The 21080-nt window shown below is 40.3% G+C and overlaps 1 protein-coding gene across 1 annotated transcript in view; it reads right to left on the bottom strand.

Annotated features, from left to right (window-relative positions):
* Positions 1-21080, bottom strand: part of NEK10 (NIMA related kinase 10) — a 252379-nt gene that overhangs the window by 96684 nt on the left and 134615 nt on the right. The window contains exons 23-25 of the mRNA XM_052640083.1: positions 20868-20997; positions 20229-20299; positions 8417-8630 (exon numbers count right to left, since the gene is read on the bottom strand). Coding sequence (XP_052496043.1) covers positions 8417-8630; positions 20229-20299; positions 20868-20997 — 415 coding nt within the window. The remainder of the gene's footprint in view (positions 1-8416; positions 8631-20228; positions 20300-20867; positions 20998-21080) is intronic.

The raw sequence follows: 21080 nt of genomic DNA, 5'->3' as shown, positions 1-21080 counted from the left end.
TTGTGTATCTTGAACCATTTCTGCATCCTGAGATGAATCCCACTTGATGAAGATATGTGATACTTTTAATGCATTGCCGAATATGATTTGCTAATATTTTGTTGAGGATTTAGCATTAATATTTATCAGTGATATTGGTAAGTACTCTTTTTAATTATATCTTTGTCTGGCTTTGGTATTAGTGTGATACTGGCCTTATACAATGTGTTTAGAAGCATTTCTTCCTCTGAAATTTTTTGGAATAGTTTGTGAAAGATAGGTGTTAACTTCTTTAAAAAAGTTTGGTAGAGTTCACCTGTGAAGCATCCAGACCTGGACTTTTTGCTTGTTGGATTTTTTATTACTATTTTAATTTCACTACTGGTAATTAGTCTATTAATATTTCTGCTTTTTCCTGATTCAGTCTTGGGAGTTTCTGCATTCCTTGGTATTTGTCCATTTTTTCTTCATTGTCCATTATATTGGCTTATAGTTATTTATAGAAATCTCTTATGATTGTATTTCTGTGGTGTTTGTCTGTTTCATTTCTGATTTTACTGATTTTAGCACTCTGCCCATGCTCTGCAACAAGAGAAGCTGACACAATGAGATACCCATGCACTGCAACTAGAAAGTAAACCCTGCTTGCTACAACTAGAGAAAGCCCCTGTGCAGCAACGAAGAGCCTATGCACTGCAACAAAGGCTCAGTGCAGCCAAAAAGAAATAAATTAATTAAAAAATTTTAAAAGATTGAAAAAAAGGGAACACTCACAAGGTTACTCTATGAAGTCACTTTAACACTGATAATAAAAACAGACACTACCAAAAAAAGAAAATTACAGGCCAATATCTTTGATTAATATAAATGCAAAAATCCTCAACAAAATATTAGCAAAGCAAATACAACAACACATAAAAATCTCTTTTCATACACCATGATCAAGCTGGATTCATCCCAGGGTCTCAAAGATGGTTCCACATATGCAAATCATCGATGCGGTACACTATATCAACAAAAGAAAATTGAAAAAAATGATCATTCCAATATGCATGCATGTTAAGTTGTTTAGTCATGTCCAACTCTTTGCGATGCTATGGACTGTAGCCTGCCAGGCTCCTCTGTCCATGGGATTTCCCAGGCAAGAATACTGGAGTGGGTTGCCACGTCCTCCTATAGGAGATCTTCCTGATCCAGGGATCAAACCCACGTCTCTTGTGTCTCCTGCATTGGCAGCAAGTTCTTTACCACTAGCGCCACCTGGGAAGCTCCATAGATGCAGTAAAAACCTTTGATAAACATCACTCATTATCAGAGAAATGCAAATCAAAACTATAATGAGGTACCATCTCATGCCAGTCAGAATGGCTGCTATCAAAAAGTCTACAAACAATAAATGCTGGAGAGGGTATGGAGAAAAGGGAACCCTTTTACACTGTTGGTGGGAATGCAAACTAGTACAGCCACTATGGAGAACAGTGTGGAGATTCCTTAAAAAACTGGAAATAGAACTGCCTTATGACCCAGCAATCCCACTGCTGGGCATACACACCGAGGAAACCAGAATTGAAAGAGACACGTGTACCCCAATGTTCATCACAGCACTGTTTACAATAGCCAAGACAGGGAAGTAACCTAGATGTCCATCAGCAGATGAATGGATAAGAAAGCTGTGGTACATATATGCAATGGAACATTATTCAGCCATTAAAAAGAATGCATTTGAATCGGTCTAATGAGGTGGATGAAACTGGAGCCTATTATACAGAGTGAAGTAAGTCAGAAAGAAAAACACCAATATAGTATATTAACACATATATAGGTTCAATGCATGATACTGGATGCTTGGGGCTGGTGCACTGGGACGACCCAGAGGGATGGTACAGGGAGGGAGGAGGGAGGGGGGTTCAGGGTGGGGAACACGTGTATACCTGTGGCAGATACATGTTGATGTATGGCAAAACCTATACAATATTGTAAAGTAATTAACCTCCAATTAAAATAAATAAATTTATGTTTTTAAAAAAAGAAAGTTAGAAAGATGGTAACAATGACCCTATATGCAAGACAGCAAAAGAGACACAGACATATAGAACAGTCTTTTGGACTCTGGGAGAAGGTGAGGGTGGGATGATTTGAGAGAATAGCATTGACACATGTATATTATCATATGTGAAACAGATCGCCCATCTAGATTTGATGCATGAGACAGAATGCTCAGGGCTGGTGCACTGGGATGACCCTGAGCGATGGGATGGGGATGGAGGTGAGATGGGGGTTCAGGACAGGGAACACATGTACACCCATGGCTGATTCATGTCAATGTATGGCAAAAACCACTACAATATTGTAACATAGCCTCTAATTAAAATATATCAGTTAATTTTTTTAAACAAACCAAAAATCCCTTGATAAAATTCAACATCCATTCATGAAAAATAGTCTGACTAAAGTGGATATAGAAGTAAAATCAGTTCTGTTCAGTCACTAAGTCGTATCCGACTCTTTGCAGCCCCACGGACTGCAGCACACTGGGCTCCCTGTCCATCACCAACTCCTAGAGCTTTCTCAAACTCATGTCCCGACTCGACAGAGGTAACATAATTCAGCATAATAAAAGCTTACTGTCAACATAATATACAATGGTGAAAAGTTGAAAACCTTTCCACTAAATTCAGGGAACAAGGATAACCACTCTCATGACTTCTATTCAACATATGAAATGCCACGGCAGTCAGACAAGACAAAGAAATTAAAGGCATCCAGATTGGAAGGAAAGAAGTAAAACTGTCATTATATGCAGATAATATGATGCTATCTACAGAAAACCCTAAAAATTCCACACAAAAATTCCTAGAACTAATAAATGAATTCAGCAAGTTATTAGGGTACAAGATTAACATATAGAAATTGGTTGCATTTCTTTTCACTAACAGTAAAATATCAAAAGAAGACAGTCCTTTTTTTTAATCTCTTTTTTCCTTTCTTAATTTTATTTTTTAATATAAATTTATTTATTTTAATTGGAGGTTAATTACTTTACAATGTTGTATTGGTTTTGCCATACATCAACATGAATCTGCCACAGGTATACAAGTGTTCCAGATCCGGAACCCCTCGCCCTCACTTATGGATCAACCTGACCAAGCAGGTGAAAGACTTATACACTGAAAACTATAAAACACTGATAAAGGAAATTGAAGATGATTCAAAGAGATGGAAAGATATTGCATGATCTTAGATTATAAGAATTAATATTGTTAGGATGGTCATACTACCCAAAGCAATCTACAAATTTTATGCAATCTCTATCAAATTACCCATGACATTTTTCACAGAACTAAAACAAATAATCTTAAAAATTATATGGAACCACAAAAAAGACCCAGAATTGCCAAAGTAATCTTGAGTTAAAAAGAAGAAAGCTTGAGACATAGCCTCCCAGCCTATAGACAATTCTACAAAGTTTCAGCAAACAAAACAGTATAGTAAAGACATAAAGATCAATGGAACAAAAGCAAACTCAGAAATAAACCCACATACTTATGGTCAATTAATCTTCAACATAGGAGGCAAGAAAATAAAACAGAGAAAATAAAGTTGTGTTGGGAAAGCTAAATAGCTACATGTAACTAAATGAACTTAGAACACACCCTCAAACTGCAAGCAGTAATAAACTCAAAATGGCTTAAAGACTTAATTATAAGACATGACACCATAAAACCCCTAGAAGATAACACAGCAGAACACTATGACATGAATTGTACCAATATTTTTTGGATATGTCTCTCAAGGCAAAAGAAATAAAAGCAAAAATATACAAATGGGACATAATTAAAGACAAGCTTTTACACCAAAAGAAACAAAAGGACAACCTATAGACTGAGAGAAAATATTTGCAAATGATGTAACAGACAAGGAAATAATTTCCAAAATATACAAATAGGTCATATAGACCAATAGCCAGAAAACAAAAAACCCAATCAAAAATGGGCAGACCTAAATTGACATTTCTCCAAAAAAGACATACAGATGGCCAAAAGACACATGAAATGGTGCTCAATATTGCTTATTATTTGAAAAATGCAAATCAAAACTACAATGAGGTATCACTTTACACCAGTTAGAATGGCCATCTTCAAAAGTCTGCAAATAATAACTGCTAGAGAGGGTATGGAGAAAAGAGAATCCTCATACATTGTTGGTGGGAATGTAAATTCATGCAGCTACTTTAAAGAATAGTAAGGAAGTTCCTCAAAACACTTTTATAAAGAGTTGCCATATGATCCCACTCCTGAGCATATATATAAAGAAAACTAATTTGAAAAGACACACACACCTCTACATTCACAGTAGTGCTATTTACAATAGCCAAGACATGGAAGCAACCCAGTGTTCACCAACAGATGAGTGGATAAAGAAGACACACTGTATATTTTACTCAGAAATAAAAAAGAATAAAAGACTGCAATTTGCAACAACAAGAATGAACCCAGAGATTATCATACTAAGTGAAGTAAGTCAGACACAGAAAGACAAATATCACATTGTATCACTTACATGTGGAATCTAAAAAATATGACACAGATGAACTCATTTACAAAACTATTTCACAGACACAGAAAACAAACCTATGGCTACCAAAGGGGAAAGGGACAAATTAGGAGTTTGGGATGAACAGAAATACACTACTGTATATAAAACAGAAAAACAACCAGGACTTACTTATAGCAGAGGGAACGATATTTAATATCTTGGAATAACTTACAGTGAAATAGAATCTGATAAAGAATAACATATATATATACAAAAACTGAATCACTTTGCTGTATGCCAGTAACTATCACCATATTGCAAAACAATGCTACCTTTAAAAAAGAAAAAAAAAGCTGAAGAATAAAAATCATATGATCAACTCAGTAAATACAGAAAAAGGTTGGGGGAAAATTCAATATTCATTTATACTAAAAACTCTCCACAAAGTGGGTATAGAGGGAACATACCTCATCATAATAAAGGTCATATATGATAACCCACAGCTAGCATCCTACTATACACTGGAAAACTAAAATCATTTCCTCTAACATCAGGGATAAGACAAGGATGCCCAATCTTGTCCCTTTTATTCAGTATAACAGTGAAAGTCCCAGGCACAGCAATCAGATAAGAAAAAGAAGCAAGAAGAACCCAAATTGAAAAGGAAGAAGTAAGACTGTCACTTGGGGATGACATGATACTAAACATTGAAATCTTAAAGGCAGTACCAAAAAAACTACTCATCAATGAATTCAGTCAAGTTTCAGGATAAAAAGCTAGTATACAGAAGTTTGTTACATTTCTACACATTAAGAATAAACTATCAGAAAGAGAAATGAAGAAAACAGCTCCATGTACCATTCATTAAAAAGAATAAATGCTTAGGAATAAATCTAACTAAGAAGGTCAAAGATTTGTATTGGAAAACTTCAAGACACTGATGAAAGAAACTGAAAATGAAAATGAAAGAGTTAGTCACTCAATCATGTCCAACTCTTTGTGACTCCATGGACCATAACCCGCCAGGCTCCTCTGTCCATGGAATTCTGCAGGCAAGAATACTGGGGTGGATTGCCTTTCCCTTCTCCAGGGGGTCTTCCCATATAAGGGATCAAACCAAAGTCTCCTACATTGCACGTGAATTCTTTACTGCCTGAACTATGGGGACAAAAAAGATGATAAGGTATACTCTGTCCATGGATTGGAAGAATTAACATCATAAAAATGATCTCAAAAATGTACAGACTAAATGCAATCTCTATCAAAATACCAGTGGTGTTTTTCATAGAGGTAGAAAAAATTCTTAAGTGTGTATGGAAACACAAAAGATCTCAAACAGACAAAGCAATCTTAAGAAAAAACATTAGAGCTTGAGGTATCATGCTTGCTTCAGATTATATTACAAAGCTACAATCATCAATACAGTATGGTACTGGCACAAAAACAGATACATAAATCAATGGATCAGAATAGAGAGCCTGGAATAAGCCCATGAGTTTCCTGTCTGTTTATCTATAACAAAGGTGGGAAGAATACAGAATGGGAAAAAGTCTCTTCAATAACAGGTTCTAGGAATACTGGATGGCTAGATGTAAAATACAGAGTACATCATGAGAAATGCTGGGCTGGAAGAAGCACAAGCTGGAATCAAGACTGCCAGGAGAAATATCAATCCCTCAACACCACCCTTATGGCAGAAAGTGAAGAGGAACTAAAAAGCCTCTTGATGAAAGTGAAAGTGGAGAGTGAAAAGGTTGGCTTAAAGCTCAACATTCAGAAAACGAAGATCATGGCATCTGGTCCCATCACTTCATGGGAAATAGATGGGGGAAAAGTGGAAACAGTGTCAGACTTTATTTTGGGGGCTCCAAAATCACTGCAGATGGTGACTGCAGCCATGAAATTAAAAGACGTTTACTCCTTGGAAGAAAAGTTATGACCAACCTAGATAGCATATTCAAAAGCAGAGACATTACTTTGCCAACAAAGGTCCATCTAGTCAAAGCTATGGTTTTTCCTGTATGGATGTGAGAGTTGGACTGTGAAGAAGGCTGAGTGCCGAAGAATTGATGCTTTTGAACTGTGGTGCTGGAGAAGACTCTTGAGAGTCCCTTGGACTGCAAGGAGATCCAACCAGTCCATTCTGAAGGAGATCAGCCCTGGGATTTCTTTGGAAGGAATGATGCTAAAGCTGAAGCTCCAGTACTTTAGCCACGTCATGCGAAGAGTTGACTCATTGGAAAAGACTCTGATGCTGGGAGGGATTGGGGGCAGGAGGAGAAGGGGACGACAGGATGAGATGGCTGGATGGCATCACGGACTCGATGGACGTGAGTCTGAGTGAACTCTGGGAGTTGGTAATGGACAGGGAGGCCTGGCGTGTTGCGATTCATGGGGTCACAAAGAGTCGGACGTGACTGAGTGACTGAACTGAACTGAGATGTAAAATAATAAAATTAGAACATTTTTTCACAGCATATAGAAAAACAACATCAAAATGGATTAAAGGCCAAGCATCCTGTACCCTGCATCAAACCTAGGCTGGTGATTCACTTCTTATATGATATTATACATGTTTCAATGCCATTCTCCCAAATCATCCCACCCTCTCTCTCTCCCTCAGAGTCCAAAAGACTGTTCTATACATCTATGTCTCTTTAACTGTCTCGCATACAGGGCCATCGTTACCATCTTTCTAAATTCCATATATATGTGTTAGTATACTGTATTGATGTTTTGCAAATGCTGATATTTAAGAAATTAAAACTGGCTCTTCCTGGAGACTAACTTCTTATATAGTTTTCCCAGCCAAGGCACAGTTGGTCCTTAGGATCCTGGAAAGGAATTTAATGACCTGATTTCCTGATTAAGGATGGGCTTTATGACCCTACCATGCCAGGCCCAACTCGAGGAGGGTTAAAGAAGAACACTGATGGGTTGCAGGGTCTCTTACTGAATCCCTGCTTTCATGGAACCCGGAGTGTGAGTGAAGAATAAGTCATAGAACACAACAAAAGCAGAGAGAAATAACACAGAGTGTCACAGGCTCCACCACATGCACCTGTGGAAATGTGTGCCTTTGACATCCCTATTCCAGTTATACTCAGAAATAAACTGAAAGATCAAGTTAATTTAAAGGTTACTGCCAAGAAAAATAAAAGCACATATTCTAATTTGTACCATGGCAAAATTATTACCACCATGAATAGAAATGAAATCAATTACAAAGACTAATAAAAACAAATTCAAGGTGAACATTATTTCCTTTTTCTAAACTTATATAGAATATTTCTATCTATAAATCCAAATTGCTGAAAAAATTAAATATAAGCAGTCACTGCTATTTATACAAAGATCCATATTATAATGGAGAAAGCAATGGCAACCCACTCCAGTACTCTCGCCTGAAAAATTCCATGGACGGAGGAGCCTGGTAGGCTGCAGTCCATAGGGTCGCAAAGAGTTGAACACGACTGAGCGACTTCACTTTCATGCATTGGAGAAGGACATGGCAACTCACTCCAGTGTTCTTGCCTGGAGAATCCCAGGGAAGGACGAGCCTAGTGGGCTGCTGTCTATGGGGTCGCACAGAGTCAGACATGACTGAAGCAACTTAGCAGGAGCAGCAGCCATATTATAAATCCAAAGAATTTCTAAGTTATCTTTTTGATACCTCTGGTTTTATAATATATGACAAATTATGAGTTAGTTCTCTGGAATTCAATTATATTGACTTAATTTTATGATATCAGAATGGATAAAATGTCATTATAACAGTGAAATATTACATGCAGCAATTAATATTTTTCTAACTTAAGATGAATTTTCCTTAAGACAAACATGAACAGCCTCAGACACCTATCAGAATTCATCCTGAAGACACTGAAAGAATCCCATTTACCTGAGACAGCAGAATCGGCTCCTGCTGACATGTGATTGCATTCCGGTTGGCTTCCATAAAATACCTCTGTGTGCGCCTCCGTTCCCGTTCCAGCTTCTTCTCCAAGGCCAGCTGGGATGCAGATAAATTGTCTACATACTTCATCATGATATCTGATATCATGGAGCTGACTTCTACAATATCTGGGCGGGTTTCTGCATCTGGAGTGAGGCATCTAAGGAAAGATAAGCTCATCACAGCACTCTAGTCAAAGTCAGGACCAGTCCACAGGCTAAATTCTGCTCTGTGTCCCCCCTGGTGCTTGCACCCAAAAGAACCTAGACAAGATGAACTTCAAGGATACTTCTGAATCCAAGACTTCTCAAAAGACATTTGGAAAATCTGGGGAGGAGAGGGAGCGGTACTGTTCACTTTGCAGGTTGGCTCATGGGCAAGGGTTACAGACTGAGTTGGAAGTTGCTCCCAGTCTCAGGATGGATGGGTGGGATCTGCTTCTTCTATGTAAGTGATTCTCCTCTAAAACCGCCCCTGCTCACTGGCCAATGAAACAAAGAGGCATCCTAATAAAACAGGACCTGAATACCACACTTGATGCACCAGAAGGAAGGAAAGATTCTGGTGGGTGGCAACTTACTGGACTTTACCAGCTGTATTGGAACAAGATCAACACAACTTGATTAGGGAGAGTCTTACAAAGCATGATGCTATAAAAATAAAATGCAACTCAGTTACTTGAAGTTGAAGCTGTATGTCATAATTTTTAACTGTAGACAATTTGACACATTACACGCTAAAAACTTTCTCAGATTTTGGAGGCAAGAGATATCAATCAGCCTACAAATGGGAGAATTGTTTCTATCACAGCTAAACAGTAGTAGAGGCTATTCTACATGCCCATGGAAACAAATTGTCAAGATCACTGGTTAGCATAATTTAAAAATTTCTGGCACTCACTACCTTATTTGTCTATTGTTTAATTCAAAGGCTCTAACTTTACATAGGGGCTTCCCTGGTGACTCAGACAATAAAGACTCTGCCTGCAATTCAGGAGAAAGTGAAAGTGAAGTCATTCAGTCATATCCGACTCTGCAATCCCTTGGACTGTACCCTACCAGGCTCCTCTGTCCACAGGATTTACCAGGCAAGAGTACTAGAGTGGGTTGCCATTCCCTTCTCCAGGGGATCTTCCCAACCCAGGGATCGAACCCAGGTCTCCTGCATTGCCGGCAGGCACTTTACTGTCTGAGCCACCAGGGACTTGTGTTCAATCCCTGGGTCAGGAAGATCCCCTGGAGAAGAGCATGGCAACCCACGTCAGTATTCTTGCCTGGAGAATCCTGTGGACAGAGGAGCCTGGAGAGGCTATAGTCCATGGGGTTGCAAAGAGTCAGACACGAGTGAGAGACTAACACTTTCACTTTCAGTGTTATATGCGGTAATGTATATGTTTCCATACTATTCTCTCAATTCACCCCACCCTCTCCTTCCACCACTGTGTCCATAAATTTGTTCACTATGTCTGTGTCTCCTTTGCTGCCTTGCAAATGGATACATTAGTATCATCTCTCTCGATTCCATATGTATGTATTGCTGTTGTTCAGTCATCCAGTCCTGTCTGACTCTTTGCAACCCCATGGACTGCAGCACACCAGGCCTCCCTGTCCCTCATCATTTCCTGAAGTTTGCCCAAGTTCATATCCACTGCATTGGTGATGCCATCCAGCCATCTCATCCTCAGATACCCTCTTCTCCTACTGCCCTCAATTTTTCCCAGCATCAGGGACTTTTCCAATGAGTTGGCTGTTCACATTAGATGACCAAAATACTGGAGCTTCAGCTTCAGCATCAATCCTTCCAACAAGTATTCAGGATTGATTTCAACTTTGCTGGTATCCTAGGTGTTAGGTTTTTTTTCCTTTCAGTACTCTAAATATATCATACAACTCCCTTCCGACCTTCAATGTATCTGTAGAAAAATCAGTCTGAAAGCCTTATGGGAGTTCCCTGTAACTGTTTTTCTCTTGCTACTTTTAGAATCCTCTCTTTAGTTTTAACTTTTCCCATTTTAATTTCTATAGGTTTTGGTGGAGGTCTCTTTGGGTTCATCTTGTTTGGGACCCTCTGTTCTTCTTGTACCTGGATATCTGTTTCCTTCTTCAACATCAGGAAAGAAATTTCCAGGCATAATTATATCAAATACACACTGCGTCTCTTTTCTGTCTCTTCTCCTTCTGCTGCTGCTGTTGCTAAGTCACTTCAGTCGTGTCCGACTCTGTGCAACCCCATAGACGGCAGCCCACTAGGCTCCGCCGTCCCTGAGATTCTCCAGGCAAGAACACTGGAGTGGGTTGCCATTTCCTTCTCCAATGCATTAAAGTGAAAAGTGAAAGTGAAGTCGCTCAGTAAGTGTCCGATTCTTCGTGACACCATGGACTGCACCTACCAGGCTCCTCCGTCCATGGGATTTTCCAGGCAAGTGTACATTATGTGAATGTTAACATGCGTGATGTTGTCCTAGAGGTCCCTTAAACTATTTTCATTTTTTAAAATATTTTCTTTTTTCCTGTTTTGATTGGGTGATTTCCATTATTCTATCTCCCAGATCACTAACGCACTCCTCTGTATCACCTAATCTGCTGTTAATTCCCACTACTGTAATTTTTATTTCAGTTACAGAAAGGTCCCTACATACGGACCTTCAAGTAGCAAACTTTCAAAGGCGCTAACTTGAGTTTGTGTATCCAATCACGGAAGTTAGTTCACATGTCTGATGTTCATTGTCACCTATGTGCATTCAGAACAGCAATAGAAAGTCTTTATTTCAAGCCCAGGATATCCAGAGCCAAGCATAAAAGCAGCAGTGATGTAGCTGGTACTACAGTATTTTTCAAGGTACTGAACTGTAAGGTTAAAAATGCTTTCTTAATTTTGTATGTATTTTTTAATGTATTATTTGTCTTAAAAGTATTATAAAGCTATTACAATACAGTACTATATAGCTGATTATGTTGACTGGGTACCTAAGCTAACTTTGTTGAACAAACTGGACTTGTTAAAATGCCCTCGGGTGTACATGTGTTCCCCATCCTGAACCCCCTTCCCACCTCCCTCCCCATACCATCCCTCTGGGTCATCCCAGTGCACCAGCCCCAAGCATCCTGTATCCTGCATCGAACCTGGATTGTATGGCAAAACCAATACAACACTATAAAGTAACTAGCCTCCAATTAAAATAAATAAATTTAAATTTTAAAAAATAATAATAATAAAAATGCTCTTGGAACAAAACTCATTTGTATGTAAGAGACTTACTATATTGTATTCCTCAGTTTTGTTCTTTAAAAAATATTTTTAGTACTTTGTTAAGATTTTTCACTGTGTTCATCTATTCTTTTAAATTCAGTTGTCATTCCCATTACAATTGCTTTGAACTGTTTATCACATAAATTATTTACCTCTCTTTCACTAAGATTTTCTTTTCAGGGTTTTTCCTTATTTCTTTTGAAACATATTCCTCTTCCTTCTCATTTTGTTTGAGTTTCAGTCTATAAAACTGGGTGAAACAGTTACCTGCTCTGATCTTGAAAGTGAGTCCTTGTGTGGGAGCATTCCTGCATGTGCCCAGTGGCTTTGGTGGGAGAGCTGGATCTGACATCAGCACAGACCATGTCTTCTCTCCTGGGGACTGGCAGCTGCCACATGGGTAGGAGGGGAGGCAGTGGAGTTGGAGGGCTAGAGCCAGAGCCAGGTGCAAACTGGGGCTTCTTCTCTGCTCAGTGCCATCACCACACTGTTAAGGATGAGGTCAGGGCACAAGGCCTGCTGCAGGGGCCCTGAGGAAGCTGGGTTTCTCCTACATGTGATGGCAGCCTCCACCTTGGTCTGAGGTGTAGAGTCAGGGCTGAGAGCTTGAAGCTGTACTTTTTTGCTGATTTTGCTTTCTCCCTGGTGTGCTTGCTGGCCTAGAGGCTGAGTCGTGGCTGAAGAGTTTGGTACCACACTACTGAGCTGAGTTTGCTCCCTCCTGAGTGTATGCAGGGACACACATGCTGGCAATGGCAGCTTATATCTTGTCCCAGCAGCAGGCTGGAGTCCAAGCCAGCCCGGCTCCCTTCAAGTGTGCACACCCTCACCGTCAGTGGCAGAACTGTTGACCAGGACTGCCTTCATGGGAGCAGCATGGGACAAGAGGGGCTGGAGTGGGAGCCTGGTGAGCGCTGGACAGGGACTCATGTCCTGTCTTGGCAGGCTGGCCAATGCCCCTGGCAGCTTCAATCTCTGCCTCCACACTATGACTGGAAGCAGGTAAAGCTGTATGCTCTTCAAGAGCAGAGGCCCAGTTTCCTACATCCCTCTGATAAGCCCCACGGGGTTTCAAGGCTTCCCAGATGGTGCAGTAGTAAAGAACCTGCCTGACAATGCAGGAGATATGAGACACACGGGTTCAGTCCCCAGGTCAGGAAGATCCCCTAGAGTAGGAAATGGCAACCTAATCCAATATTCCTGCCTGGAAAATTCCATGAAAAAAGGAGCCTGGCAGACTGCAGTCCATGGCATTGCCAAGAGTCAGACATGACTGAGCACCCAACCCCCCACCCACCCCACCACCCCCACCACACACACACTGGGTTTCAAACTTGCAAGGGGCTTCTCTTCCAGTGCTGTCAGTCCTCAGGGCTGCCCTGAGATCTGGGGTGCCCAATGTGGGGCTCCAACCCTTCATTCCCCAGGGAGGATCCCTGAACCTGTGATGTCCCCTCTTCTCCGTGTCCTTACTAGGGGTGGAGGTCCTGACCACATTCTTCTCCCTTCCCACTAGACTCCATGTGGATATTTCTTTACAGCCTTGGTTGAAGAAGATCTGCCCTACTTGTCCCCAGGTTGATTTTAGTGAGAGCTGTAGTTTGGATGTTAAAATGAGGGGAGGTGAGCCCAGAATTCTCCTAATTTTCCACCTGGATCTCTCTTTTCTTGACTTTGTCAACCATGAGTGTAATAAACACATCACTACTTTATCATTTCAAGCTTTATCTTTAGGCTATTTGTTTTCAAGTTCTAAGAAAGTGAGCTTGCATTATGGTTATTACAACTCTTTTCCGGGTCTCTAACTGGAAGACTTCTTGGATCACCTTCGCTCAGACAGACTCACTGTCCCCCTTTCACAAGTCCTCATTTCACTGTCTATATTTAAGTACTCAAAGCCACTGTAATTGATACTGTGATGATCTGCATCACCATTGGAGACTGGAGGCAAGTTGAGAGGAGCGACCTGTGTCTCCTTCACTGGGATCCCACCTGTACGTAAAACAGAATCTGGGTCCTGCTGAGTATTCAGCAAATGAATGAATGAACAAATGAATGAACAGTTGGTTTCATAATTTACCTGTACATAACCTGAAATATTTGGGTACAAGCTTTTGGAATCCCAGGAATATCTCCTACCAGAAGTTTCAGTTTAAACTCATTGGTTTGAAACGCCTCTCTGCTTGGATATTTCAGGGAGATTCTTAAGAGCAACCAAATGCTTTAATGATTTTCTAATCAAATAAGCATAAATCCAAGTTCTAGGAAAAAATCTGGGATGTCCACTCATGCTGCCCACTGTGTGTCCACTCTGCTCTGAGTGACCAGATGGAAAGAATCAGAGGGATACAGTGTTCAATTCTTATCATTTCATGTTTAAAGAAACAAAGATGGTAGGATGGAAAATGTAAAGAGCCATTTGTCCTTAGGACTAGTTGAAAGCACTAACTTCTTTAGTCATTATAACTTCTTCTGAAACAAAGTGCCAGACAGCTTATGCAACCAAGCACAGACAGAGAAAACTTAGGCAACTGAAATATCGTCCGCATAAAACGAAATCCTCTTCCTTTAAACAAAATAAACAGATGACATTTTCTTAACAGTGTACTGGAAGGTAAAAATAGCAATACTGGTACTGGGCAGAGCAGCAAAATATATTTTTTGCCTCAGACTCTTCAGGGTTACTAAGTTATTCTCCTAATTTAAAAGCCTGCTAAGGAAATAAACTAAGAAAATGGGAAATTGAATTTGTTCTCTAGTTCTTTTGAAACTTAATATTTAGAGACTAAAAATCCAAAGCAAATAAAGTATGTAATTACATGCAACTCACAACTGATTTTGGTTTCATGTCAAATTTTCTAAAGATAAGCCTTTGCAATGTGACTCAGACACTGAGTTTTGAATAACTTTAAATGGAAACTACATCTGTTATAGGCTGCACACCGCAATCTTAAAATCTGTCAGTTCAGTTCAGTCGCTCAGTCATGTCCAACTCTTTGCAACCCCATAGACTGCAGCAAGCCAGGCCTCCCTGTCCATCACCAACTTCCAGAGTTTACTCAGACTCATGTCCACTGAGTCCGTGATGCCATCCACCCATCTCATCCTCTGTCAACCCCTTCTCCTCCCACCTTCAAGCCTTCCCAGCATCAAGGTCTTTTCCAGTGAGTCAGCTCTTCACATCAGGTGGCCAAAGTATTGAAGTTTCAGCTTTAGCGTCAGTCCTTCCAATGAATATTCAGGACTGATTTCCTTTAGGATGGACTGATTGGATCTCCCTGTAGTCCAAGGGACTCACAACAGTCTTCTACAACACTCCAACAATTCAAAAGCATCAATTCTATGGTGCTCAGCTTTTTTTACAATCCAACTCTCACATCCATACATGACTACTGGAAAAACCATAGCCTTGACTGGAAGGACCTTTGTTGGTTAAGAAATGCCTTTGCTTTTTAATATGCTGTGTAGGTTGGTCATAGCTTTTCTTCCAAGGAGCAAGCATCTTTTCATTTCGTGGTTGCAGTCTCCATCTGCAGTGATTTTGGAGCCCAAGAAAATAAAGTTTGTCACTGTTTCCACTGTTTCCCCATCTATTTGCCATGAAGTGATGGGACCAGATGCCATGATCTTTGTTTTTTGAAAGCTGAGCTTTAAGCCAACTATTTCACTCTCCTCTTTCACTTTCATCAAGAAGCTCTTTAGTTCTTCACTTTCTGCCATAAGGGTGGTGTCACCTGCATATCTCAGGTTACTGATATTTCTCCTGGCAATCTTGATTCCAGCTTGTGCTTCCTCCAGCCCAGCATTTCTCATGATGTACTCTGCATATAAGTTAAATAAGCAGGGTGCAATATACAATCTTGACATACTCCTTTTCCTATTTGGACCCAGTCTGTTGTTCGATGTCCAGTTATAACTGCTGCTTCCTGACCTGCATACAGGTTTCTCAAGAGGAAGGTCAATACCAGATGGTCTGGTGTTCCCATCTCTTGAAGAATTTTCCACAGTTTATTGTGATCCACACAGTCAAAGGCTTTGGCATAGTCAATAAAGCAGAAATAGATGTTTTTCTGGAACTCCTTTGCTTTTTCGGTGATCTAACAGATGTTGGCAATTTGATCTCTGGTTCCTCTGCCTTTTCTAAATCCAGCTTGAACATCTGGAAGTTCACGGTTCACGTACTGTTGAAGTCTGGCTTGGAGAATTTTGAGCAGTGCTTTACTAGCGTGTGAGATGAGTGCAATTGTGCGGTAGTTTGAGCATTCTTTGGCATTGCCTTTCTTTGGGATTGGAATGAAAACTAACCTTTTCCAGTCCTGTGGCCACTGCTGAGTTTTCCAAATTTGCTGGCATATTGAGTGCAGCAGTAAAATCTGTAGTCAACTTTAAAATTAAATTGTCTGTTCCTGCTAATTATGGCATCTTAGTATTCTGAATTAAAAGTATGCTCAAAACATGTTACCTGGAGTACCCTAAACAGTGATCATTCATCATCTTAAACATCCTGGTGATGGTAAACTCATAACCCATCAGCAGCCTGCTCTACTGTGTGCTGGGTGCTTAGTCACTGAGTGGTGTCTGACTCTGCAACCTCATGGACTGTAGCCTGCCAAGCTCCTCTGTCCATGGGGATTCTCCAGGCAAGAATACTGGAGTGGGTTGCCATTCCCTTCACCAGGGGATCTTCCCAACCTAGGTATTGAACCAGGGTCTCCTGTATTGCAGGCAGATTCTTTATCAGCTAAGCCATCAGGGAAGCCTTGCTCTACAGTGGACATCTCTAATTCTGACACACATTTCCTTCCTATTGGTGAACTGACCTTGCTCCCTCCCTTCCCAAACTTCCACTCTGTGGTCTTGGCTCCCTTTGCTGAGGTTTCACATAATAAATCCAATTGCTTTTGTATTCTCAATGTCATTCAATTGTCCTAGTTAACCAAAGTATTTTCCAATCCTTTTATGACTGTACTTCAAAACTTGTTGACTTAACTTCCAGGCAACAGTGGGAACAATCCACTTCTCTCTCTAGCAACACCACCAGCCCAGTCAAGGCTGCCACAGTGGACAACTGGACCCGCCTCTCCTTCTCACTCTCACTCCTTCCAGTGTACTCCCTGCAAATTGGCCAGGACGATCCTAGCTGAAGAGATTTTCACCATGTCTCAGCCTTTTAGAAACTCTTCAGTCCTCTCAGTACTGGGGATAAAAGTTCAAAACTCTCAACGTGGCTCTTTTGCTAGCTATTCCCTGTCGTACTTGACGTGCCGCATCCCCAGCTTCTTTCAGTTCTTCAATTAGCAAGCTCTCTTGCTCAGGACAGCCTTCAGAGATGTGGATCTATGATACGCTTTCTCTGTTATGTTCGCTATTTGAGACTTAGCGGAGTTCAGGTCTTAGGTTACGTGTCATTTTTTCATAGAAAAACTTTTCCAAATCCCTCAACCAGACCAAGTTCTTTTGTAATTTCTCATTGCCTCTTTTACCACACTTCATCACATTTATCATATTTTTTATATACTTCATTCTATAAGTAATAATATTATTAATAACCACACCTAGTTTAATTAAGGGCTTGCTACATGCTGAGAACTATGCTAAAAAGTTTTATCTTATTTAAAAGCGTGATCTTACTTAGGCTTCAGAGTAAGCCCATGAGTAGTCAGAATTGCTACCCATACATCACAGATAAGGAAAGAGGGGCTTGGGGAGGTAAAGGTGAGTGGAAGAGTGAGGATTAGAATCCACCCGATTCTAGAACCTATCGATATTCTGACCTTTTCATAATAATGCTGATACCCTAAGCCTAACCTTCCAGCTCCACGAGGCATGGATACCAACAATCAGGGAGCCTGTCAGAAGCAAATTATGGTCCTGTTTGCCCAGCAACACAAAATCAGAGTACAGTCTCTGTAGTTTTTCTCTGTACTTCCCTCTCTTATTCTTTGGGGAACATAAATACCTAAGAAAAGGAGAAATTAAATGAATAAATTTGGCACTCTTATCTTGACCTCTCTAGAGATTTCTTGAATTTTTAATGCACTTTCCAGAAAACAAATAGCAGAGAATAGGAGGTGCGCAGTTTAAATACATTTGTCTGGACTCATTAGCAATAGGGTGGATCTAGTATGATGCGCAATTCAAATGATTTAGAGATGGATTTCAGCTCATTTCCCACAACACTAACAATAATAGCTACCAACATTGCTCAAGATTTACCATCTGCCAAGCTCTGTGCTAAGTGATTTGCATATGTTATAATAATCACATTAGCCTGATGAGGTTGTTAACATTACAATCCCCATTTTACCAGATGAGGAAACGGAGATGCCAAAAAAGTAGTCAAATTGCCTGCTCAGAGTCCACAGTTAGTGAAACTCAGTACCAGCTGGGCCTACGGTGCTTAGTGCAATTGGGTAGCATAGTGTTGAGCAAGGAAAGATTCAGGATATAATCCGACAATCACGTGAGGAGAATCTATTAATGCTAAACAGTGGGCTGGATAGACAAACCAGAGGGGAAAGCACACAGCCACAATAATGTGTTTATTACATTTCATCAGAGGTTGTGCCAAGAGTGAGGGTAGATATAGAATTGAAATTTAAGGGAATTGGGCAGAGAGATGAATAAAGATTCCATCTGGGTGACCCTAGGATTTTTATTATAACAGTAAGGATTTGACTCAGCTTAATGGGGCAGAATAGTAATCTTGGGCCAATTTAAGGGCATAAAATGGTCCAGAAGTAACAATCAGGCAGATAAATGTCATTTATTCATACAACCAGTAAACTGTAAAGGATCTGTTTGGTACTAGGCATTGCTCTGGGCATTTGACAGCTATGAACTAAACTGAAAAAGTCTCTCTCTTCTGGTGGGGAAGAAACAGACAATAAAGGAACACATCTGCATGCACATGGATAATGTGTTGGGGTGGGGGATGCTGTGAACTTTGTAAAGTGGGTCAGGGGCCAAGAGAATTCAGAGAGGTTGTGGGGGCATCAGGGCAGGCCCCCTAATTATGCAGAGACCCAGGGGAAGTGAGGGCCTGTGCTGCTGCATGCATCAGACAGAAGTGAGCACCAGGACAAGGGAAGAGCCGCAGCAGGGAGCTCCCTGTGGCTGCAGCAAGGGGAGCAGGGGGAAGCTGAGGGGAGGGTCACCTGGGACAACCTCTGTGGAGGCAGAACTTTGAGCCTCTCCAGGGATAATAACTTTCATTAAACTCCTGCTATGTGGATAGCTGGAGCACTTCTTTGTGACTTTCTTTGAGAAATTAAAATTGTGCTATATACTAGGTCCTTATTACTTATCTATTTTATTTATAGTAGTATCTATATGTCAATCCCAAACTTCTAATTTATCTCTCTACACTTTCCCCCTTGGTAACCATACATTTGTTTTCTATATCTGTGACTCAATTTCTGTTTTATATAATAGGTTCATGCATACCAGTTTTTAAGATTTCTCATATAAGTGGTATCATATGATATTTGTCTTTATCTGACTTATTTCACTCAGTATAAAACCTCTAAGGGCTTCCCTGGTAGCTCAGCTGGTAAAGAATCCACTTCCAGTGCGGGAGACCTGGCTTCGATCCCTGGGCTGGGAAGATCCCCTGGAGAAGGAAAAGGCTATCCACTCCAGTATTGTGGCCTGGAGAATTACATGGACTGCGTAGTCCATCAGGTCGCATAGAGTTGGACACAACTGAGTGACTTTCACTTTCAATCTCTAGGTCATCCATATTGTTGCAAATGGAATTATTCGCAATTGGAATCAATCAATCATTGGTTGAGTAATATTCCATTGTATATATGTACCACAACTTCTTTATCCATACATCTACTGAAGGACATTTAGGTTCCTTCTACGTCTTGACTATTTTAAATAATGCTTCAAAGAACACTGAGGTGCATGTATCCTTTTGAATTATGGTTTTCTGCAGATATAAGTCCAGGAGTAGGATTGCCAGATCATGTGGTAGCTCTATTTTAGTTTTTTAAGGAATATCCACCCTGTCCTTCGTAGTGGCTGTTACCACTTTACATTCCTACCAACAGTGTAGAAAGATTCTCTTTTCTTCAAACTCTCTCCAGCATTTATTGTTTGTAGCCTTTTTAATGGTGGCCACTCTGACTGGTGTAAGGCAATCTCATTGCAGTTTTGACTTGCATTTCTCTAATAATTATCAGTGTTGAGCATATTTTCATGTGCGCCTTGGCCATTTATACATATTCTTTGGAGAAATATCTCTTTAGCAGATCACATTTGGTATATAGATTGATATGAAACATTCTGAATAATCAGATTAATGGTAACATGTTATTTCAAGTGAATGTACTATTTCCTCTTGGACACGTGGTGGCTTTCAAATGGTCTCTATGATGAATGATGTCCAAACATTTTTCTAGGTTTGGATTATTTGGGAACCCTTCCTCTTAACAGCACATTTTCACAGATATGACGTATTTCTTGATAATCTCTATAGGTTTGCAGTTGTGGGACTAATTACCTGCTGATAGTAGTGATCACCTTTTCAGAGTAGATCCCTTCTGGCACTGGTTCATATACCGCCTCCACTATCTGCAAAACAAACAGGCTGGAGTAAGGGAAGTAAAGCAGCCACAGGGGCCTTTGCATGGTGACACTTGGCCATGACGCAAGAACTACATAACAAGCATCATAATCTCATGCACACATTTTCATCAGAAACAAAAATATCCAAACAATTTTAAAAGTAGCATTAATTAAACAGTTCTTGAGCACAGAATTATATTCTTCAAGCTAAGTAAAAGTTAACCTCAGATTCACAATAAATGATAGAATAATATAATATATTGTAGGATAATATAATATATTGGATCGAGGGCAGTCCAAACCACAAGTAAAAATAAAAGACCAAAAGCAGTTTGATATATTATTTTTATAATTTTCTATGATAAATTGAAGAAAATTATAGGGGCAAATGTGCCACAGCACATGAAGCAGATTTAGAAGAAAGGAGAAAATAAATAAATAAACTGGATCATGGGGCTAATAAAACAATGACTGCTTTTAATGGGTAGTTATACTAAAATCACAAAGGTTCTGTTTAAGAAAAGGATTGGTGTTTTGGGCACCATGAGACCCTTTGTCTACCAAGGTTGCTTGCCTTTGTGGCCAGGGAGAGCATGTTGGTGCTGTAGAAGGGAGGGTCCAGGGTCGCCATCTGGTAAAGGATGCAGCCTGCTGCCCACACATCTGCCTTTTCCCCGTACGGCTCACTCTTCAGCACCTCCGGGCTGAAGCGAAATCAGGATGTTAACGCATGATGCAAACGGAGAAGTCAGCCCGGGAAAAAGTTCGATTTTCAAGCCATAATTGG

The sequence above is a fragment of the Budorcas taxicolor genome, chromosome 1 (genome assembly GCF_023091745.1).
Source record: "Budorcas taxicolor isolate Tak-1 chromosome 1, Takin1.1, whole genome shotgun sequence".
NCBI lineage: Eukaryota > Metazoa > Chordata > Mammalia > Artiodactyla > Bovidae > Budorcas > Budorcas taxicolor.
This window is presented reverse-complemented; position numbering and strand designations above follow the sequence as displayed.